The sequence below is a fragment of the Grus americana genome, chromosome 24 (genome assembly GCF_028858705.1).
Source record: "Grus americana isolate bGruAme1 chromosome 24, bGruAme1.mat, whole genome shotgun sequence".
NCBI lineage: Eukaryota > Metazoa > Chordata > Aves > Gruiformes > Gruidae > Grus > Grus americana.
This window is the reverse complement of record NC_072875.1, coordinates 3,464,900-3,488,206: the sequence shown is the minus strand read 5'-3', so window position 1 is coordinate 3,488,206 and position 23,307 is coordinate 3,464,900. Positions and strand designations below refer to the sequence as shown.

Here is a 23,307-nt window from a genome sequence, read left to right as displayed (position 1 = left end):
TTGCGCCGTTCTCTGTAAGACAGCCAGAGCCTTAGTGACACTGCTCCATTTTTATTTCACAGATAGTAGAAGATCATATAATTAAGTACAAAATGTAATTCACTTCCATTGTTTTAATTAAGGCTGGCTACCTACTCTTGCAACCAAGCTGTTCAGCAAAGTACCTGCACGCAGGTTCTTCATGAGTTGAAACTTGCCTCTTCCAGGACCCTAAAGCAGTAAATCCTTTTGGGGGAAAAAACGACGAGTATTCAACAAAAGCCTGGGTAAAAACCTGAGTCTACTTATTGCAAAGAGTGCTGGGGCCTGACTGCTCGAGGCCGCTGGCTCTGCAGCCATGAGAGATGCACCTCTTGACCAAAAACATCCTAGACTACGCACCTTGTACCGAAAAAAATACAAGGCAATGCTAGAAATACGGGTTTTCATGAAACCCAGCTGCAGGCGTTGCGGGCCGGCAGTAGCTGCTGTCGCAATACCTGCTGCCGGGTCCATTCTGGCTGATTTGCAGAGCGCTCCCTACGAGCTGACTTGGCAGCAGCCGCCGCCTCCCTTGCAAATCATTAACAACCTACACAGAAATCGCACTGGGCAGGATCAGTTCAACAGAAGGAGCTTCTCTAAACGCTCTCCCCTGAAGTGCCAAGAATTTCTTGGAAATGTGCCTATTTCTAAGTGCTGTGGGGAGCCCTGCCACAGCACGGCATCGGCGTTCCGCTTGTCCAGAGCGAAACCTTGCCCTTGCTCCCAACGGCTAATCCCAGGTAAAACTAAAGCCACGCTGCTCTCCGAACCGCAATAATCACCATTAACCGATCTGTCGCTGTTTCAGGGCCGAGAGGGCCCAGGGAGCTCACGCCTAAGCAAACCCAGGCAGCTGCACGGGACGAGCGAAGGCTCGCTTCGGCACCCCTGAACGAGGCTGAATTAACAGCTAATGGCTGAGATGAACGCTAAGGACAAAACTAAATGTGACAGCACCTGAAGCCAGTCGTTTTAGAGTACTTTTAGTGGAGAAGCTGGGGCTGCGAAGCCCGCTTGCTTCGCCAACAGTGCTACGAGAAGGAGGTACAGTAAAATTATTGCAAATGTAAACTAGCTGAATTATCACATCTCGAGGGGAAAAAAAAAAGTGATCAGTAGTGAGAACCTCGTGCCCTCAGGCACGTGACAGTGGACAAGAAATCGAGACATTTTTATCGAGATTGCAGCAATAGGTAAACTCACTCCTTGGCCAGTTAAACAAGAAACGAGCATCCTTTTCACCAAGCAGCTTATCCTCAGTCAGCCTTCCTGGGAACCCGGCCCATCTTGGTGCGGATGTTCCGTAGTAAGAAGAAAGCCACCGTGCTGCCGGTACAGGTGATTTCAGCTACCCAGAACGCTGTGGCCCAGCTGTAGTGTTTGGCAATGGTACTGAAGGGTAGTCCAGCCAGAAAACCCCCAACTGTAAGAAAAAACAAAGAGAAAAACTAGCAACGCTCGAGCGTCTCAGTTTTATCTGCCAACGCGCATTTTTGCACGTATAAAAATTCCTCAGGCCTGGTTTGAACGTAAAGCATAAGGCAAAAAACCCCCGCCTAACTGTCAGGTACAGCAGGAAGCATCCCTGAGGCTTCCGGCTCTATCATCTCTGCTTCTTAGGCAACCTCCCGCAATCAGTAACTTGGCAGCCAGGGGCTAGACCAGACTTCGTCGAGAACAGGCAGGGGTTTTGTTTGTGTTTTGGGGAAAATGGGCATTACTCACCGTTGGCCATGAGTGCCACTATGGCGTGGGAGGTGCCACACAGGTTGGCAGGCGCGCTTTCGTTGGCTATAACCCCGAACAGGGCAATCGGCCCGTAGGAGGAGAACCCAAACACAGCTCCCAGAGTCAGGATCCACAGCTGTCAAAACAAGTTAAGATCAGAAACAGGATCTGTGCATCTTACCGCCATCAATCAGCAGCTGCTGACAAATCTCAGATCCTGTGCACAGTATGAGGGGGTTTTGACATTTTGGGGCTGCCACCAGCTCCCTGGCCAGCAGATAGAAGAGCTCGAGCTGGGAACAGACCCCACGTACACACAGCCCAGCTGCACCCCCACCGCACCATCTCGTCAGCCAGCACGAGCTCTCCTCTTGCCTACAGTCCTGCCCCCTGCACCGCATGCGCACACAATAGGCGCTGTTTTGCAAGAAAAAACCAAAACCTCGAGCAGAGACTGGCAACGAGCCCGTGAAATCGCAGGAGAGAGCTGTGAATCGAGTCGCTTTTAAGAATGATCCTGGAGACACCAACTAAAAAGCTTTTCTCATTTGAGATGCAAGCGACCGATCAGAGCATCTTTCTTTGCGAGCAGCCACTATCTGATAACTGCGATGTTACTAAACAAACACAGAAACGAAACCAAAGAACCCCCAACACAATCTGAACTTCAGCGTTAGTTACGCGCTAAGAAAACTACCTGGCTCAGAATTTATCAGTCGTTTGTGAAAGGACAACAAAGGATAAGTAACTTGGCCACCTTGAGATTACATGGCATGCTTTTTGAACACCATTTTAAGATGCCCAGAGGGAAGTAAGCGCCGTCGTATTTTCCAGGTGGGAAACAGAAACGAAGAGTTAGGAAAACACTTGCCCAAGTTAAGCAGTAAGGCAGCTGCAGGAACAGAATCGTTCCTTCTGAACTCACTCACAAGACTCCTTAACTGGCTATATTTTACCTGATAAACAAGCGTCCTCAGAACCTTCTACATAACAACTTAAAAATGTTATATTCAGACTTTTTTCAAAGTCAGCTAGTGTGATCAAATTATTATAAGAAAAGATTTTTTTTACAAAACTTACAGTAATCTCTTCTCAATGCCCTGGTTCTAAGTTCTGGTGTGCTAACCAACCTCCCAGGATAGGAAAAAGGCAGATGAATGAAAGCAGAAACAGGCAGAGGAAGAAAAAAAATGCAAGGCAGAAACCTCATGTTCTTTTAGGCCTGTAAGATCAGCTAGAGGTTGCAAGGCTACCGTCCAGAGGTGATTTTCCTGAAGAAGAAGAAGAAGAAAAAAAAAAAAGGAAAGGAGAAAAGAGGTTTCATTTATTTAGCAATCACGAGGGCAGATGCAAGCCGTGCCTACGCTACAGCCGGTAACGCGGGCTCCCCAAGCCGACTTAGGCAGCAGCAGCAGTCCAACCCACACTACGCGAGCCTGCTTTTCTGTAGCGCAAACAAAGAAAATGCAAACTTAACAGTTCTTGGGAAGGGTGAAGAAAACAGTCGCGCTCCCCATCATCAAACTCCTCACCCTTGAAGGGCTCTCCCTACAACTTACAGCCAGCTGCTCGCGCATGCATTACCTTGGGAGAATTGCCCGTGACCGTGACGCGGAAGAGAAACATGGACACGCACATCCCAGCCATCATGGAAAGCAGCAGCGTGTGCCGAGGGTTCCCGTAGCTTGACAGACCCACCTGTAACGCAGGAAGGGAAACCCCAGGGTCGGAAACTGGAAGGACTCCTTCCGCTTTATACTTGTGGTAACTAACGCTGTCCACGTGGCCCAGTCAGAAACACGGACAGTGCATCAAAAGCACGCCTTTTGGCAAGACTTCTCGGTTGGGTTTAAGGACTGTCCGCAGTCAAACTGTGCTAAACAAGAAGCTCTTGGTGATGAATGACATTTCCCTTATCAACCATGCCCTATTTCCACCCTGAATCTACCTCCACATGAAGGGAGAGAAATGGGTTAATCGAGAACAGTCTGATTTTTCAAAAGTCCCATTTCAAAGCAGGGTACTTTAGACAGAGAACTGCATCCAAAAGAAGAGCTTGGGAAGACAGAAACCCTGAATCTCCAGAGCAACATAAACAAGGGGAGTAGTCTGCTCTGCTACTGGTGCAGGTATTAAAGAAGGGGCGGGGGGGGTAAGTCATCCTCAAGCACTCGCAAAGGAAGCCAAAACAAACTGCAAAAATTCTGAAGCAGCTCGAATGGATGCTGTGTCAACTGCCCAGTGTATCCGAGAGTCCAGATTACTCACTCGTGCTACCGCTCTGTCAGAAAGGTATCCAGCAGCAATGCTTCCCACCAGACCCCCAATCTCCAAGGCACTCATGTAGGAACTACCTAGAACGTAGGTGAAGCAAAGAACAGACCGTCAGGTTCGGTCACCAAAGAGCAAAGCTGCTGCGTGCTTTAGACCAAGCTCAACCGCCGTCAGCTCGGAGCAGCTCTGCTGGACAGGACCCCTCCAGCTCGTCCCCCAGACAGCACCGGGGCCCTCGGCGCACGCAGTAACTTACTTCCTCAGCAAGTTATTTTGGTAACTACGCGCGTCTAAACGGACAGGTAGGAGGTAAGCAAACGAGGCCCTCAGACGGAGGCGCCTGCGTCTTTTTGCTGTACCCAGTCGAGCTCTGCGCCGCACCTCCCAAACCCCAGCCACAAAGCTTAAAAACGCAGCTTTGCATCTTACCCACGAGCATGGATTGTCCCCTCTCCTGGATCAGGAAGAGCTGTCCCCAGTCGGTGCAGCACGTTTTCACTCCAAAAACGACCAGGTAGCCTGTTGAGAGCACCCAGAGGTACGGCGAGAGCAGCAGCTCTGTCAGAGTGCTGTTGTCATTGGAGGAACCTGCAAGGAAGATCAGGAGGAAAGTTACTGCCGCTTGAGCACAGCTACCGAACTGCTACAGATCGCGGACAGATCGGCAAGCGGGATTCACGCGTCAGAACGTCCTTATGGAGGGAGCTACTCATAGCTACTGGCAGCGAATGGCTTTACCTCCCCCTTGCTCTGGGCTTGCTGTGATTTCAGAATCTTTTCTGTCAATTCATTCCACATTCATTAGACTTCAAAAGAATAATCAAAATGCTACTCCCAGTGATTTTCTGTACCGCGGTTGCCAATAAACCCTTCACAAAGGTTGTTTCTGCTTCTCCAGATTTTGTGCTAACGCTTTTAAGCTCTGCCTGTGAAAGCTGCTCCACAGACCCAAATGAAGATGCTGACTTTCAGGCGCTACCTTTATTTTTGCATCAGTCGTCCAAGAACGCCTACAAACCTACCCTACAGAAGCAATATCGGTTTTGTGCACAAAGAGGTCAAGTCTAGTGGCACAGGCATCACAGGACGGTGCGGAAGGTAGGCCGAGTTTCCACTGGCCTTTAAAATCCTACAGCAAACCTCTGTTGCAATTCCCCTCTACCTGTTCTGCTTTCAGAGGAGCACCACACTGAGTGGTCTGAACAAACATTGACTAACCAGATGTCCTAGGTTAGGACAGAAAACACTGAGCAGAGTCCACCGCAAGCCAGGGGTCAAGAGAACCCACGGCGGGGTGAGGGGAGAGCTGCCTGTTCTCTGGTAACGTGGAGGAGAAGAAGGTCAGGCTTAAGGAAGCATTCCCTGCTGTTGCGTGTTTTTTTCTCTCTCTCCCTTGTACCCCCCCAGGAGATTCTGCTCACAGTCTAAGCAAATAAAGCCCCAAGAAAATGAGAGCACTGTTAGTAGGAAGACATCACGCAGACGGGGAGATGAAACAGCCAGCCACGAGCATCTCGGCGATGCACGCACGGTCGCTGGCAGAAACAGAACTAACTGGTGGTCGGGCTCCTCCTCCGCTCTGCTGCGCTTTCCTGCGGCAGTCTCGGAAGCCTGTACACCAGCCCCTTCCCACAAGACTACACAGGGGCTCCGTTTGTATGATTTATAACTTCAACGCAGCAGCTCGATAGTTACCAGAACAAAGCTGCTGAAACAAACCTCTTAAGACGTACCCTGCCGAGCAGCAATTTTGGGAAGCGGGCAGGAGAGAGGTCTCGGTATGCCGAGAGCGACATGTTCACACCAGGAGGCTGCAGCTGCCTGCTTACGATAAAGTCTCGTGCTCACCTTTCTTCCCTTTCTTGGCTCCTTGTTCAATGCTGGGTAGCCCGACATCCGATGGCTCGTTTTTAATCAGGACGAGGCAAACAAAAGAGACGACCACACAGATGAAGCCAGAGAAGGACAAAGTCATGCGCCAGTCGTAGCTCAGAGACACGAGGGCAGCGACGATGGGGCCTAAGCCTCCAGCCAAGTTCATGCTTGTAGACAGGATTGCCCACCAAGTCCCAAACTGGGAAGGCTCAAACCACTGCGCAACAAGAAAAGTGGCGTGAGTTCTGAGAAAGAGGGCGACGCTGCACGTGAAAATCCTGAATCAAGGCCCATGCTGCGGGTTTGGGGCAATTCAGACACAGATCTACAAAAGCAGGCAAAGGGAACTCCAAATGTTACGCAAGGGTCAGCCATAGGAGCCCGACAGGTGCTCACACCGCAAGCCAGCTCGGAGTTATTTCCATTTACAGACCACGAAACCGAGACGCGGGGCCGGGAGAGGCAAATTTAAGAGCGCGCGGTTCTGCGTGCTGGCTCGCGAGGAACAAGCGTCCTCCTGGAAAGGTCGGCTGGCACAGGACCGTGAACTGATACGCGGAGAGTCACGGGGTGACTTTAGGACTCACCGCTGCATTAAGGATCAGGCACGATCAGCTCTATATCGCAAGGCGCGCTCGGAGCCAGAACCACTTGGGTGGTTGCTGTCGGCAGGAAAACGTCCGAGAGCAGCATTCACGAATGTCTTTGGAAAACACCGTGCCTATTGTTTCTGCTACTCGGGCCCTTCCTTTCCGTGCACGCAACCATCCCGACAGCCCTTTTCTCACCAGCTAGATGCCTCACAGAAGGGCAACGCAGTTGTTCACCTCCCCTCATCCCACACGTACATGCATTTCTGGATTTTACATTTTTCAAAAGAGGTTAGCACGCAGCTGACCTCCTTTGCTTCTGCCCTAAGGCAAAAATCGATCTCTTCCGTTTAGATTGTCACGAAACCCAAACACACACACAGAGCTTAGAGGCTTGACTCGTGCTGTTCCTCCAAACATTACCCTGTTTTCTACCTGAACAGCCCGCGACTTGCAATTCCCAAGTTCCTGGAGCATGCAGATAGAATTCTGCTCGTTGCTCCTTGCCCAGCAGCACCCCGCCGCAACGGCGAAGAGATGAGCACGCCTGCACGCTTAAAATACTGAATTCCAACAAACAACGTCTCTTACAGCGGAGAAGGTCCGCTACCAGGGGACGTTACTTATCAAGCTGAGCTAGAATCAAGGCGTGTAAACGCAAGGGCTAAGGAACTTTTTGAATCTTTGCTAGAACGAGCAGAACCTTGCGCACAGAAACTTGCTCTGCGTGCAGAAGGAAGCACGGCTAGCGGTTTCCACCTCCTTGGCTCGAAGGAGGCAGGAAGAGCCTCTGGATTCGGAGCAAGCGTTCCCGCGAGGCGGCCCGCGCCGACCTGCCGCCGGGAGAAGTTTCACCCCCTCGCCTTCCCCAGCAAACACTTACTTTCCGCAGTATCTTCCCGCAGGGCGGCCACCCCAGTCCCTGGGCCAAGCCGTTGAGGAACCAGAGCCCAGCAAAGGCCGCGACAGTGGAGCTCCAGGAGAAGACCACGTTGACCAAACCCACCATCAGGAGGCCGGAGGAGAAGAGCCAGCGGGCGCTCATTTGGTCGGAGAGGACGCCGCTGACGAACTTGCTGATGGCGTACGCCGCGGACTGGCTGCTGGTGATGAGACCTGCGGCAGGGCAGAGCCCGTTAACCGCCCGTTAACGCCGGCACCGAGCAAGCAGGGCCGCGGGGTGGGTTAGGGGGGGTGTCCCGGCACTCACCCAGCTCGTCCTTCCCCAGCGGCACCTCGGCCATGACGGCGGGCATGACGAACGAGAAGGTTTTGCGGTTGAAGTAATACAGCGTGTACCCGACGAACATGGCCGTGAAGATGACGGCCCGGTACCGCCCGTACCCGCCGGCCGCCATCCCGCCGCGCTCCTCCGCGGGAACGGAACGGGACGGGGCAGACGAGCCCGGCGGGCGGACAGACAGACGCACCGCCCAGCGCCACCGGCTCCTGCCGCAGCCCCGGAAGTCCCGCCCCGCCGCTCCCATTGGGCGGCAGGCTCCGCCCCGGTCCGCCCGCCCCGCGGTCCGCCCCCGCCGCCGCGCCCCCGCGCTCCCGTTCCGCCCCCGCGCACACAGGGAACCGCTGTCAAGAGAGCATCAAGGAAGTGTACTTTTTATTTTTTTTTGGTTGAAGAGGCCAAAAAAAGAAAAATGGAGAACGACACCAGATGCACATTCACAGGCGTCCATCCGCTTGGGTCGATCCGAGACTCCGCTCATGTATCGCAGCGGCGTGAGCGGCCCGAGGAGGCGGGAGGCCGCGGGCATGGAGGTTCGCGATGAAGCCGGTCTGAGCGCACAAGATACAGAGGAAGGAGGACAGTGACGGTTCCCTGCACCAGTTCGGTTCTTGCCTTAACCCTGTGCCGCCCCTGCCCTCCGTTACCGGTTGTTGCTCTGAGCGCAAGACTGGCTAACGGGTGGACAGTTCTGAGCTTTTTTTTTTTTTTTTTTCCTCCTTTTTTATAGCAAACTATAAACAGAATCTGTTTGTCCCGCTCCACGGTGTTCAGACTCTGCTACAGAGCACGGATAGAGACGGTCTTAACAACACTCCACGGAAAATAGACGCTCGCTTACCTCGAAGCACCGAGCGTCCGCCTCCCCATTTCTGTTCCACCGTCCCCTGAATCCAAATGGGAATACGCCTCCCGTCAGCTGAAATCACACCACTGCTTTAAACCTAGGGCCTCGTATGCAAAGACACCACCATCTCAGCTACCTACGCTTCTGCATTCGTCCCATTTATCTTCACCAGAGGGGGTGTGGCACAGAGTTTATGTTCCAAATTACTTCCTAAAGCTTAAGATGTTTCCTTACTGCTTTCTCTCCACAGGAAAGTCACTTTGGCGACTTCCGTACTGAAATTGAGACAACTGTTGGTGGGCACACTTCCCACCTTTAAACACGTAAGAAAAAACAAAAAACAATTCACTAAGTTAGTAGCGGCAAAATCCCCAGAAAGAAAAAATAAAATTTACATCTCTATCCCATGTTGTTGTCATCATCAGCCTGTTTGTTGTGGTGTTCCATTTACATCATGACTAACCAGGTCCATTATAAAAACAAGAAAGTAACCATGAAATAAATAGATGTTGACACTAGTGGGATTTCAGGGGTGTTATAACTCATCGTTTTTCCTGCTTTCTCCTCCAGCTTCTGGTTTCTTCTCTTTTTTGGACCCTGTGTAACAAAGTAAACAGAGTTAGGCGCCGTAACGGTTTTTGCAGCGTACAAGGCAGCGCCGCGAGTCGCTGACGTTCATCAAGTATTCCACCAAACTCTCCCTGGGGGGAGTGCTTTGGGGAGCGATGCTCAGCTCCAAAGAGCTGAAGATATTCCTGCCCTCCACCTCTAGAACGTTGCCGTCCTCGCAGTGGGACCGGCGGAATAAGCACGCACCCGCGCATCAGCTCTTTAACAAAGACAGGCTTACAGCTACGGGACTGGCTCTAAGCCGCAGCGATCGAGGCATCAAGCAGCTGCTGAGGCAGCGGTACGTTACGACTTCACCCGGAACAACAAAAACGTGGGGACAGCGAGGAACCGAAATTTTTGCCTTCCCCTTTGCGGAATTAACAACTGCTTCGCAGTCAGGGGTTCTTACTACCTCCTACAGCTAAAAAGATGGAAAGGAGCACACGGACAGCTTGCACTTGTAGCTACCAAGTTCCAGACCGTTAGTCAAACATTTACTCACCAGAGTCTGATCCAGGCTCATCGCCTGTTGTTACTTTCTCAGCTGTAGGAGGTTCCTTGGCTGGACCGATATCCTCAGGTTTGTCTGTGTTTCAAGCAGAAAGAAACAGCACAAAAGTTAAGGGAGAATACAGAAGAGGTTGGGCACAGCGAGGTGAGGTGACCAGCGGCGAGGTTTACGAACAAGCCAGCTGTGGTGCCTCAGCAGGACCGTAGTAATTCACTCTCACAGTGGATCACTCTACGATGCCCAGAGAAAAGCATCACAGAACTGCTCCTTATTTCTCACTGCCTCTATCTGCCAAGCTTTACGTCCCTAGAAGCCCTGGAGATTCACCGGTTGCACAGGCAAGTCGCCTTTGGAGCTCTTAAGCATCCCAAGAGATGGAACCGGCAGGGAACTCCGCTGACAATGGTCCAGGTTCAAAAGGACCGGGACACTCAGAACCCGAGGATCTTAAAAAGTTCAGACAACTGCAAGTCTTAGTGTCCCAAGAGATTTTTTTTTATTGCGGTCCATCTAAGCCACAAAGCTTTCTCATCAACAATTCGTTCTGTTCCTTGATACAGGACACGACCTTGAATACTTGCTCTGGACACCCAGAAGGCAATTGATGGCTTATCTTTCCTATAAGGCAGCCAGCCAAAGAGACAGATACTGATCAGCCATCCCAGGAAGCTGATAAATACTTTCGCAGAGAAAAAACCAAACAAATGGTGGGAGAAAAAGGACACTGCCACACCTAGATTTTTCCCAGCTGTCTTTGAAAACTAAAGAGGATCATTTCATCCTATGGTTCACTGTTGTCTTCACTTATTTAGCTCCCTTTCTCTCAAGGCAGAGAGACCACGTGTAACGAGTGTGTTACACATAGTAATTATATACTGGGAGATATATATATATATATATGCACGCTCCCCACCCGCTCCTTACCTTCTTGCTTCCCCTCCGTGGGAGGGATAGTGTTCTCGCTCTCAGAGGTCGCTGTAGCATTCTTGCCTGAATCGGTTTTTGTGGTGTTCTTCTCCTTTTTGGGTTTGGGTTTGGCAAACTTGGCCTTGTTCAGAAGATACTGCACTTCCCTGTCTAGGGCTGCTATCTTGAGCTCTATATCTTTGGACAGCAGGATGGGTTTCTCAGTAGGAGAGAGCTTGTTCTGCTCAGCCAGTGTCTCGTTTTTCCAAGTCTGTGGGATGGGAGGGAAGAGGTGCCTTTTGGGATGCTTTTTGGTTCCAGAAACCACCGTACATCACAATACCTCAAAGTCACCGCTCCCGGGCCTTCTAACTTGCTCAGGATAACGCTGCTCCCTGCTACATTTCCACCAGCTTCTTACTTTCCCACACATAGGACAAAATAAAGAAACAGAACCCTCAAAACCCAGCATCTGCTTTTAAAAACTGCAGCCAGATTACTGAGCCACACCACCGCTCCTGGAGACAACTGTCCCCCTCAAAGCGGTCTGGGGTCAAGCTGGGCATTAGAAAACACAGCTGATGTTTGCCGGTGGCAGGGAAACAAGACACGCATGCTCTATTCCATGACATTGAGTGAAAGTACTTGACCTATCGCTACTTGGGACAGGAAACGTGACCCAAACTGCCGCCCCCACCCTCCCCCAGATCCATTCCATCCTTTACTACCATTGTTTCATTGATGGCTTTTTCCAGTGTATTCAGTTCCACTTCTGTGAATATCTGGTCAGACTCTGGAATCATTCGGGCTCCCCTTAAAAATAAGAAGAAAGTTTATTTCTATTAAACCAAACAGACCATACCTCGATAACTCAGTATTTACAGCTCCACTAATACAAACTAGCCACTGCAGTTACTGACCAATTAGTACATTTTACATTTACGTCTCTGGCATCTGCAAGAAACAGAGTCCTAAATCAATCTCCAGATACTAAGAATGGAATACAGAGCCAGCAAACACAGCTATTACGAGATCAGAAGAACAGGGAAGGTAGAAAAGCTGAGACCATAGGACCAAGAGGGAAAAATCCGCTTGCAAGCAGCGTGTGCAGTTTAAACAGAGCTTGCGTGCTTCTGTTAATGGGTTCTGCAGAACTGAGTGCTAGCAAGCAGGGCTTGGGTCGCCTTCTCTCAAGAAGCCTTAGCAACTTTCCAGCCACATTCGATCTGGTCACATTCCACTGGCACCTGGCACAGCATTGTCAGCTGCACAACTCTCCTTCCCAACCAGCTTGCTCTTACTTGAGAAAGATGGTTGAGTGGTTGAGCAGACTCTCCAGGGCAGCCAGGCGTTCCGGCCACTTTCTCCTTTCCTCGACACGGAAGAAGAGGTTCCTACAAAGCTTTTTCAGCTCTGAAAGCTTGTCTTTCAGCTCCTGCAAATGGGGCAGAGGGGAAAGGAGACACTTAGTTCGCTCACTGTCTAACGTTGTAGACCTCAGAAGTTAAAACTACAGGTTCTCTCGTTCTCTCTATCAAATATACTATTTCAGTACAGCAAAAAGAGCCACGTGACTAAGCTTGACATGGAACCAGCAGGTTACTGCCGAAGCTGTTGAAGACACACCCACGGCTGGAAGAACTTCCTATCTTGTTCTGTGCATAAACGCACTGAGGAAGCGAGAAACTTCCGAGAACCGGATCACAAAGGATCAAGATGGATCGATACTCTGTCAGCCTGCATGGCCGTTCCTATGTCAGCGATAGCAGACTGGTACCCTGACTGCATGCAGCAATACCTTAGTCGTGGCTGCATAGCCGTCCTCCTCCATCCAACTAGAAGCCTCGCTAAGCTTTCTGGAAATTTCTTCTCTCTGCTCCTCCGTTGAGACGAACTGATACTCTTCTTGGTAAAGCTTGTCCTGGGAAAGAACAAAGCAAGCACGTCAAATAGCACTGAACGTGGAAGCATAAAACCACCAGGTCACCCACTTGCAAGCGGGCTGGACTCTGAACTCCTGGGGCGCTGCCTGCACTGGCCAGGAGATTCTCATTCAGCCCTCCAAATCCAAGCTCCTGCTCCTAGCATTACCAGGAGCACGATGGTAATGCCCCCACGCACACCAGGTATAGGATGGTAAAGCCGCAACAACTTTAATTTCACACGCACTTAGCACTAGTCGCCTTGTCTGCACAACAGTTCTTGAGAAGCTGTAGCTTCTTTACAGCCTGGGTGCAATTGTTCCAAAACACACAGGTAGGTCACGTGAGGGATACCGGAAAGCCAGTTTAACGTGTTAGACGCGCCAAGGGAAGCGTTCATTTTATATCAAGGAAACATCCCAAGTCCACATGGGCCTGGGAAGCCTCATGGTAGTAGAAAAAGTGACTGAAAGACAAAAGCTGGGCTCTTCAAATCAGCTTTCCCCACCTCAAACACCTCCCCTGCATTCAGACCGGCCAAGCTGCGTAAGACACTTCTGCCTGCTTCTCCAGGAATTCTCCTTTCTTTATATCCCTCTCTTACCTGGGTTTCAAAGATGAATGACTCCAAGCTGTTGGCCGATTTTTCTCTTTCCTGTTTCTCTAGATCTCTGACTGTCAAGTCTTGGAGTCTAACATGCGAAGAGAACAGAAATCAAAGGTAGCGAGTGCCTTTAGACGAGCACCACATCGTATAGATCAGCTTCTGAGGACAGCAGCGCCACGTGAGCTATCACCGCTCCACAGCGATCCCCTTCCTTTATCTAGAGCTTTAACCTAGCAGACAGAGCCATTTCAAACATACTTTTTCATCGAGCTCTTCAGTTCATCCTCCAGCAGGTCAGGCACATCGTTTACATCCAGTTCCATGGTGATCTCGTGGACAAGCTTCTGCTTCTTGGGTGCTTTGATCTTCTTCTCTTCCTCTGTTTTGGTAACTGTGCTGTCACCGGAACTTTTGGACGGCTCTTCCTCCTTCGCAGTTTCTCTGCTTTCTTTGGGATCCTGTAACAGATAAAATCCTGTAACAGATTCTCAGGCAAGGGAACAGATTTGCAGATTCCACAACTTTTTTTCCAAGGCAGGACACTAACAGGCAAAGAAGAATTCCACTGAGGAAATGCCATTTCTCAGGCACCGAAATCACAGTCCCATCCCTTCAATCTGATGCTCACCGGAGACTCTAATTTCTCTCCTTCCTCCTTTTTCTGCGACTCTGCTTTCGGAGGGGCACTTTCTGCCTGACCTGGAGACTGCTGTTTCTCTTCTCCCTGCTCATCACTGGCATCTTCAGCACTGCTTTTCTGGTCTTGTTTCTCCCCTTGCTCTTCTTTACCTGCTTCTGCTAAGCTCTCTTCTTCTTCCTGGTCATCACAAGTGAGTAAAGGGGAAATCAAAAGAGCGTTAGCAGCCATAGCAAGACTCAGGGGTTCCCTCCCACTAGCAATCACCCTGGGGCTCACCTGAACCGAATCTGTCAGGTTCTCTCCCGTCTCTGGCTTAGGCCCACCACCCCCAAACAGGCTCGAGATGGTGTTTCCGAGTTCTGTTGATGGGAGACAAAAAAAATCCAGAATATTACACACCCAAAGGAGGAAGAAATTAATCTTCGGCTCTCAGTTGCTCTCCTCACAACCACAGTGATCACCAAGGAGCTCCCTTGGCGGCGCACGTTAGCTACGTACGCTCCAGAAACTCATCCTTCCCCGACCTCGCTTTGTGTTTTTGCGTGCACAGACAAGCGGGGCCTCTACCTCTGCTGGAATATGACCTGAAATTCGTAACTCTGACTAAAAAGCTTCAAGCTTCAACCCGTGGCTGCGTTAGCCATCCCTGCGTCTCCCCTTCACCTCCAAACACACAGATTTCCAACTCCTCTCCACAGGGAAGTCTGTGCTCCGAAACCCAAGCAATGCAAAGCACAAACCAGGGCATCGCAACCCAGACAACGAGAAGGGAGAATGCTGCGGGGCGCCGGATGCAGGACTCCCCTTCAGGACAGACCTCCTGAAATTACCAGCTGTGGCCAAACAAAGAGGAAACGACTCCTGTTTTTCAAGTCGCAATGCATGCCACAGTCACCTTAGGAGCAGCACCCAGAAGCCACTTGCAAAGGGCTTTTAGGTATTTTGGAGCTGTATACACAACTGGGGGCTATGGCTATCTGTTTAATTTCCACATCCCAAACCCACAGTGCTTGCTCTGCTGAAAGCAACGATAAGCTTTAGTTATCCCATCTACTGCAGGTAAAACACAACAGCCGGTACGAATATCAAAGTTCAGCATTTACTTGTCAGTGTCGACTCCTCCTCCAGCTTGTCTTCCACCAAGGTCTCGAACACAGATTCCACCTTGGGCGGGGGGGAAGCACAGAATTAGTTTTAAGCAGGGACCATCAATACTGGAGAGAGGGACAGAACTGGAAAATACGTAGGCTGACGTACACATCACAACAGGGTGGCGCTTACCCGGTCAAGACTTAGTACTCCACTCTCGTCCATGTTGAAGTGAGCTTTGATGCCTTTGGATTCATAGTCTGAGTGCTTCTTGAAGCTGTCCCCAACTCCCTTCAGCCTCACGGTAGTGAGATTGAGAGAACCAAAAACCCTGACGACACAGAGACAAAAGCAGAGAGAAAACTTAGGATAATGACGCCGCAGAACAGCTAACTGCTTCTCAAAGTCACATTTGTGGCAACGGACAACCGCGCAAAGCCAGCAATCAGCGCTGTTCGGTTTGCTAAAAGTGCGTATAACTCTGAGAACAGATCTGCAAATACGTGCTGGTGGCCAGTCACAGGCCTGCCTGCTGATAAAACTGCCCAGCTAGGCATATCACACTGCCATGGAGCTGTCTGCTCAGATGCTTGCCTCAACTCACCGCAAGTCATCCTGGTTCAGGAAGGACAGATCTCCGTAGTTGACGTAGAACTCAAAGTCGTCTGTGTAGCGGTTGAAGGTGATAACTTTGCGCTGTGGGTAGGGCGCCATGCGCTGGAACAAAACCCTCTTGTTGTGCTTTAAACTCTTGGATTTATCGTCCTCCTCAACTTCACGAGTAAACTCCACCTGGATCACAAACAGAAAATATGACTCAGCAACCGCAAACTTCCTCTGTGGCATCCTATGTCAGAGGTTTCCACAGCATGTGGCTACTCTACCCTCTGCAAAAGTTGGGGGACAGGCAAGTATTTCTCAGCAGACATTTCTATCTGCCTGGCTTCTTGGATGCTGCTACGATAGGGCCGACTTTCTTCTGCTTTCTTTATTAGATTGGCAGAAAGATGTCCATAACAATTCCTTACTCAAAGGAACCCAACCAGTCACGTGGAACGCTACTCCCAGCACAGCCCCATTTACCCGCACCTCGCACAAGAGAAAGCCAAAGGTTACCTGGATGGGAAACACAGCGGCATCCCGAACAACGAAAGGCTTCACCTTAAAGGCTTTGCTCAGAGCAGCTGCCTGGTAGACTGCACCCATAGCGGCCGCCTCATCGGCGTTGATATTCTTGCCCAGTTCTTCTCTAGGAAGCAAAAAGCAACAGACGTCAGCTTTGCAGCCGCTGCCACAAAGAGCAACTTGTCAATGGGAGGCAGAGTAGAAGGGGGCCTCGCATACTCACTTGCCCACAGCTTTCAGCAAAACCTCCTGCACTTTGGGGACCCGTGTGGCACCGCCAACTAGAATCACCTGGTCAATTCCATCCTAGGGATTGGAAACAGTCACCTTGTCTTGAGAAAGCAATTTTGGCTTCCTTACGCCCCTTCTCTGGTCACCACGCACTGGTGTGGTGCTCTGAGAACGCCCAGGCTATGTCCTGCTGTCCCAGCGCATCTGATGGATCTCAGACAGGCTGACACAAGCCAAGCCAACATGAGGAACCCGGAGTCACGTCTGTCAAACAGGGACAACGTGACCGCTGCTTCAAGTCACCTGAAGCATGGGACTTGATTCAAAAGTAGACAGGCTGCAGAGTGCTCAGAGAAGAAGCCTGAACAGCAATAATTTGCGTTCCAGACACTTTGAGATAAAACTTCAGAAGAGAGACCAGAACCAGCATCAGACACACACAAAAAAAAAAAAAAAGAAAAAAAAAAAAGGAGAGATCAGTGTTTCAAACCTCCAGCTGAAGAGTAAAGTTTTTTAACAGGAAAGAAACACCACCTCCAAGTCCTTTGTTTCTGCTGCATAGCGCAGGGAGCCAGGACAGTCTCCCGCTTGACACCGCAGCAAGGAACCTCACTGCAGCAGCAAACCAATCTGTTACAACAGCAAGCATCTGTACCTCTCAGCAGTGCTGATAAACACAATCGCCAACACTTTGATCATGAGACGACAGCAGCTCTGTACACAGAAGCTTCGGGCTCGTTAATGCGTTCTTAAACCTACCAGGTTGATCTCTGCGCTGCTCAGAGCCTGCTGCACGGGTCCTGGGACTCGCTGGAACAAGTCCGAGCACAAATCCTCAAATTCTTGCCTTGAGACCTTGGCCTTGAAGTCGATGTCATCTAGTAGCCCCTCAATCTGTCCAGAAAAAAACAAAACAAAAAAACCCCACGGCCAGGATGAAATTATTCGTAGAGCATCCTCCAAGCAAAATCTTTGCCTGACTTGCCCAGCATGCAAAAAGTTCCAGCTTTGCTAACGCACCTAGGACCTGACCGCACTCATCCGAACCCTGCCACTGATGAGAGGACGGAACGTGGCTATAACAGACAGCTGCTTCTCTCAGTGAAAGCTTATTTACCAAACTTCACACGACTAACTCTCCTCCAGTCCGCTCATTTAATCACCAGCAGTGCTAAGCAGGCACAAGTTGAGAAGAACCACCAGTGCCACCACCACCCCTGGAACACCAGGAGCAATGCTGTTCAGCACACCGACGGTGCAGAGGGACAGCATTCCTACCCACCTCACCCTCAGCCCTAAAAAAAGCTGGAAACCCCGTGACGGAAGGTCAGACCTGTGCCATGTGGTCAGCATTCGCGCTCAGGACAGTTTTCAGGCGGTTGGCCTCCTTCAGCAGTTTGGCCATAGCACGGGGATTCTTTCGGACGTCTTTTGAAGGGTGTTGATCATTAAAGAGTTTCGCCAAATAGTCCCGGAGACGAAGCTCCATCTCTAGACCCCCGAGAGTACGGTCAAACCTGAGCAAAAGAACGAACGGAAATGCGAGTTGAAATACAAGCAAGCTTCGTGTGTTATTTCACAAATATGCACAGCAGCAAGTGGTCAAAAGTAGCTGCAGTACTATCAGCCGTGATTGACTGTGAAAGAACAACGGTTGTTCCAAAAATAACATGTTATAATGAAAGAAAGAAAGAAAGAAAGAAAAGAAAGATTCACCACCACAAAAGCCTTTGAGCAGGAAATTTCATTACAATTACGGTAAAGGCCTTATTGCCAAGCACATCAAACAGCTGGGAAGCCAAAGGGTAACTGTCTCAGGTCCCAGGTATTTTCTTGGAAACAGCAGTATAAAAGTTTTGGAGTTAAAATTGCCGGGCTGGCGATTCACAGCACCCCCCTCCTTACGGCGTTTTCATTCCTCTCTGCTTTTTCAAACAGACACACTCCACTTCTGTAAGACTACAGGAAACAGAATTAAGCTAAAAGGGCTCAAGGCTATAAAAAAAGCACCCCTGAAGCAAATTTCGTATACTGGTTGCCTCCTGGAAGTTCTCAGTTACCTCCTGCACAAGCCAGCAACACCAGAATTATTACCAACAGGAGCCTTCTCGCTCCAAATGTTTCCCACCCTGCCGTCCGAATTACTGTGCCAAAGCCTCGCTGCAAAATTCCCCATTTAGAAGAGACTGTGAAAGAAAAGGTTTCTTTCCTGAGACCTGCGGGGTTTTGTGCAACTTGCGTTGAATTCTTACCCAATGCCCTGGATCTGCAATTGAGGTTGGGTTCCTGAGTCCTTAGTTTTCACTGTCTGATACGTTACAATAGTACAAACGGTGCTTCCTGCTCCCATGTCGTAAAACATGATATTCTGAAAAGAGAAGCTGGGACGGTGAAGCAGAAACACCTGGATATCCCCCATGAATAAGGAAAGAACCCACAACTGTCCGAGCCTGATACAGGCCAAGACTATCCGCTCCCTAGCCTGGCTTCATACCCTAACGACAGGACTCGTACTGTGATCAAACACAGGAGATGGTCGGGGTCATGCTCGACACGAGCGGACGAGAAAAGTCTTTTCATCATTTTCACAGATCAGAAAACAAAGCTTTGCTCTTTAAAAGTTTCTCCCACCTCAGGAAAATCAAGCATTTCAGACTCCGTCTTCCAATACCTTAGAATATCGCTAATGTTATTCCCCCCCCTCCCCAGGTTGATGGGCAAGGACCAAACACCAGTTTACTAAACGGGAACTCCCAGCCACCTGCCCTCGCTCCAGAAGCTTTCAGGCTTCACAGCGTATTCACATAGGGTTTTCACCTCCTCCTCTCGTTGATGAGCGCACAACAACAGAGGAGACAACTGGGAGGAAGCGGAATCTGCTAGTCAACCTAAGTCCTTTTGATTTTATCTGCGGCACCTTCTCCCCCACATGCAGGCACTTGCACGGGACTCTCCGGATCTCCCACCTGCGCCTACCTGTGCTGTGGCATTGATGTCTTTCCTCCTAAAAACGCCGTAGTTCAAGGCCACAGCAGTGTTGTCGTTGATCAGCTGCAGCACCTTCAAGTCAGCCATGCGAGCGGCATGCAGGACTGCTCTCCTCTCCGCCTGGTTGAAGTAGGCAGGGACAGTGATCACCGCGTCCTTGATGGGCTGCTCTGAAAGAGCGGCAGGGAACGTGGTTTTTTTTCCAATCAGGGTAGCCACGCGCAAAGACCCGTTATAACGGGGTGACGGGAGCAACGCCAGAGAACCCAAGGTAAAGGCTGGTGCAGAACACGAACCCAAAGCGGCGTTAGCAGCCAGGATCATTAGGAACGAACCTGCCTGCATCCCGCTGAAGCCAAGCGGGCTTTGCAGATTCTTGCAAAGCCATGTGCCTACCGACCTCTCTTTCACACGTTAGGATGCTCTGAAATGCTCGGGGATGCCTCAGATTTCAACACATTATCTTTATTGCTTACTTTATCACAGAATTGTGTTCGCTCTCCAGAGTGAAAAGTCTTTGGACTGGCTTCAGTATTCCTAACCAAACAACACACAGCCTCCTAGTAACCGCGCAAGCCAAACACGTCAATGAAATTCACCCAGTTTTCATTACTGCGGTGTTTTACTAGCAACGCAGCATGAAAACATGCAGGACGGCCCCTAATCTGTTAGCAAGTTTCACAACAGAGGGCAGGTTTTGCTCTTTAATTGTAGTTCAGCTTCAGCAGTGAGTCTCAACACAGACTTCAACAGAGCCACTTCCACCTTCCCCTGCACTTCCCTACCGACGTGCCACACACGCAAGTGAGAAAACACTTTACTCTTTCTCAGGAGACGGCCAGTAAGGCTTCTTCACTGTGAGGCTGCGTGGGATCTGGGGTTCCTGCCCCCCAAGAATAGCATTAAGATCCCAAACTCGCATCTTATCGGAAACAAATGACGACTTGATAGCTGCTAAGTCTTGCTAACAGCCTACAACTGAAAAGACCCAACGCCCTGTTTCTAAAAATCTGTGGATTTTCAAACACCTTCGGTCTCTACTCAAATCCTACAACGTACAAATACGCGCACGCAGATAACGTAAGAAACTAAATCCTTCCAACCTGCAAATTCCTCAGCCAGACCACGTGAGTAGTTCAGGACCATCCCCAGCATCTCCTCTGGAGAATACTGTGTTGTTCTACAAGAAACAGACAGGAAAGAAAATTACAGCAACAACAGAGTCAGCTGTAGAAGCCCGGTAGCCAAAGTCCCACCCAGAAGCAGCCACTTACTGGGATAGCTTGAAGAAAACAGTCTGCCTTTTTTCATCTTTCACCAGTTCGTGCTCTGGGAATCGGGACTGGTACAGCGCCACGTGAGGGTTATCGATCTGCTTACCCAGCAGATCCTGAAAGTATCTGAATGCCACTTTGGGGGTCCTTATGGACTACAGAAAGTTAAAAAAAAAAAAGTACATCACCCCCAGCTGCATTTCTTCAGCTTTGCAGTCCTCAAACAAACCTCTCCCAAGCTATCTGGCGAACAGCTCTTGTCGTGGGAGTTAGGAGCACGAGACCAATACACAAAGAGCCAGTACAGAAAGCCAGTAACGCACAAAGGAGAAGAAAAGTAGAGGACAAGAAATAAAACTTCCCAGCTCAGACATTTATCACGAAGGACCCAGCAGTGAGAACATATATTCTGCGTAGGGAAACCGCAGCTGGGGCAATGAGTAACAAGAATTCTTACCATTCCTAGGGCGCTATCGCCGAAGAGACGCTCGTTCTCCTTCAAAGAAACGGCCACGGGTGTTTTCCTTCGTGACTCCCTGCGTAGAAAGGGAGGAATAAACAATAAACCAGTCAAAACAGGTGAACATCCGATACAGAGTCTCTTGTGAGGCTGGGCCTTGGTTCCATTTCAGAAAGACTAAGGGAAGGTGCTCAGATACCACCTACGGAGAGGAAGGCCGGGCTCTGCTCACCTGAAGGGCTGCAATAGCAGCACCTCCCTTCAGAGCTTTCATCCCTCTTGACACAGGCAAATAACGTGGCTTTACCAAAACACGGACAGACATCTTTCAAATTCGCAGTCGAAGCCGCAGAGGGCAGATTGTTATTCTTCTCGTGAGAGAACTTAGCAAGAGGTGACTCCTTTCTGCTCCGATTCACGCGTTAGCACGCCAAGGTGTGTATTTCGCTGCAATAGCTACGAAACGGCTTAAAGCTGCCCACTAAGCTCAGCGCACGCTACCCACTTCCAACCGCCTCATAACACGCTATCAATTTCCCAACGCAAGGCCACAACGAAATGACTTGCTGGGAAGAAGAAAGGCTCGCAAGTAGCCTTCTGGAGCGTGCTGCTTCATACTTAGACAAGACTTGCTTTATTCTTCCTTCACTCCACCAGCGAGCGAAGCGAGACAGATCCCTCGTTCTATCAACGACTGCCAAGTTTCAGGGAGCCGGGTGAAAAAAAAAAAAAAACCCATTTATTATCTCTCAGTCTAGACTCCCAGAAAACGAGGATGTTCCCAACTGTACATCCTCTCCCAGCCGCCGGTTTTTCATTCAGCGCCTGGGGGACGGGCCGCAGCAACGGCGGCCAAATGAAAGGAGAGCTTTATTCGCTTCACAAACGAGCCCGGGCGCTGAACAGCTGCAGCAAAACAAACCCGCCTCTGGGGTTCCCTGACGGAGAACTGAGAACCGGGCTCCTTAATCAGATAAGCAAGAACACGAAGCTACATCCTTTCGCGTTTGAACCACAGCGTATCCTTAATTGTGTGGGCTTGCGGTTGCTTGATTAAAAGGCCCCCAAAAGCGCAACCGAGCCCCCCTACGATACGCTTGAAAACTGAACCGCCGCCCTGAACGATGCTCAGCAGCTGAATTAGATGCTCAATCCTCAATTAAGAGGATGGGCGCCTTCCCCTCACAAGAGAGGAAGGGCGTTAATTGAACCCTCGTTACTCTAAGCCATCGCCTCCTCACGGCGCCTGTGATGATGCTTCAAGCCCCGGTAAAGCAGGCAGGAGCCCCCCACGTTACATCTCGGGTACCGGCGCTGGCCCAGGCCCGAGGAGCGGCCGCTCACTTGTTCAAGACGATCTCCATCGGCACGCCGGGTTTCACGATGGCGATCTTCATCGATTCGCTGCCCACGTCCACCGACATCACCGCCACGGGCTCTGCAGCGCGTGAGGAAATAAATTAAATAAATAAAATTAAAAAAAAAAAAAAGAACAGTAAGAACGCACGCTGCAGGAGACCAAACTTTTTCCCATTACCCAAAAACCCGGGACGGAGAACCGCGGCGTGAAACCGGAGCACCGAAGGGCAGCCAGCAGCTCCGGCCGCTCACGGCCCCACGCCATCCCCGGCAAGCCCGCCCTCGGCCGGGCCCGCACCGGGGCCCAGGCGGGAAAAAGCCCCGGAACCCCGGAGCCGCCGCCGGCCCCGCACCGCCCGTACCTGCTGCGGGCAGGAGACAACAGAGGAGCAGCCAGGCCGGCGCCCAACCGGGCACCCGCGCCATCCTCGCCGCCGACCCGGCCCGTCGCGTCCCACCGGCAGGTGCTGCTGAGGCGGCCCCGGCGTCTCGCGCAACTCCCGTGCCGGACGCGGCGCGAGCTCATTGGCGCGGCTGCCAACGCCGGGCCCCCGCGCGCCAATCCCGGCGGCCCGCGAGTTCCCATTGGGCCACGTCGGGGGAAGCCGGAAGCGGGTACGACGGGAGCTTCGATCCCATTGGCCGAGGGCGACGAGGCGGGGGGAAAAAGGCGGGGCCAGGAGGGGCGTGAACGGTGGCGACAAAGCAACGTGCAACCGGTCTCTGTCGCGCGCGCGCCACCTGGCGGATGAGAAGCGCCGTGAGGCCACCGGGCCCCGCCTCTGGCCCGGGCCACGCCCCTGACGAAATCCCCGCCCCTGACGGTTAACGGCCACGCCCCGAGGAAAACTACACCCCTGGCGTTTGCAGGACCCCGCCCCTGACCGTCATTTGTCCCGCCCCCGCCCCCTGCCGCAGCCAATAGCGTTCCGTCCCCAGCTCCGGCCCCTCCCCGCGGCACAAAGCTCGCGGCAGCGGCAGCGCGTTGGCAGCTCTTTATGTTTG

At 51.1% G+C, this 23,307-nt stretch overlaps 2 protein-coding genes across 3 annotated transcripts; both read right to left on the bottom strand.

Annotated features, from left to right (window-relative positions):
- Nucleotides 1-35: 35 nt before the first annotated feature.
- On the bottom strand, nucleotides 36-7,956 carry SLC37A4 (solute carrier family 37 member 4). Of its 2 annotated transcripts, XM_054802791.1 has the most exons (9): nucleotides 7,702-7,948; nucleotides 7,375-7,607; nucleotides 5,875-6,118; nucleotides 4,456-4,614; nucleotides 4,021-4,106; nucleotides 3,337-3,450; nucleotides 2,958-3,023; nucleotides 1,750-1,888; nucleotides 36-1,447 (listed from the first exon to the last, which is right to left on the bottom strand). In XM_054802791.1, exons 1-9 carry the CDS (start codon nucleotides 7,847-7,849, stop codon nucleotides 1,281-1,283), a joined length of 1,356 nt encoding a protein of 451 aa, XP_054658766.1. In that variant the 5' UTR covers nucleotides 7,850-7,948; the 3' UTR covers nucleotides 36-1,280. The 2 variants fall into 2 exon arrangements, with proteins under 2 accessions (XP_054658766.1, XP_054658768.1); XM_054802793.1 differs by lacking the exon at nucleotides 2,958-3,023 and having other exon boundaries at nucleotides 7,702-7,956.
- A 133-nt stretch (nucleotides 7,957-8,089) lies between these two features.
- HYOU1 (hypoxia up-regulated 1) lies at nucleotides 8,090-22,821 on the bottom strand. Its single transcript, XM_054803084.1, has 24 exons — nucleotides 22,665-22,821; nucleotides 22,288-22,381; nucleotides 20,941-21,019; nucleotides 20,484-20,638; nucleotides 20,313-20,389; nucleotides 19,198-19,379; nucleotides 18,474-18,589; nucleotides 17,555-17,738; nucleotides 16,981-17,115; nucleotides 16,214-16,296; nucleotides 15,982-16,114; nucleotides 15,470-15,657; nucleotides 15,058-15,196; nucleotides 14,880-14,940; nucleotides 14,053-14,135; nucleotides 13,765-13,953; nucleotides 13,395-13,594; nucleotides 13,134-13,221; nucleotides 12,406-12,528; nucleotides 11,909-12,042; nucleotides 11,336-11,420; nucleotides 10,626-10,878; nucleotides 9,693-9,776; nucleotides 8,090-9,175 (listed from the first exon to the last, which is right to left on the bottom strand). The coding sequence occupies exons 1-24, from the start codon at nucleotides 22,726-22,728 to the stop codon at nucleotides 9,114-9,116; spliced, it is 2,991 nt and encodes a 996-aa protein (XP_054659059.1). The 5' UTR covers nucleotides 22,729-22,821; the 3' UTR covers nucleotides 8,090-9,113.
- Nucleotides 22,822-23,307: the final 486 nt, after the last annotated feature.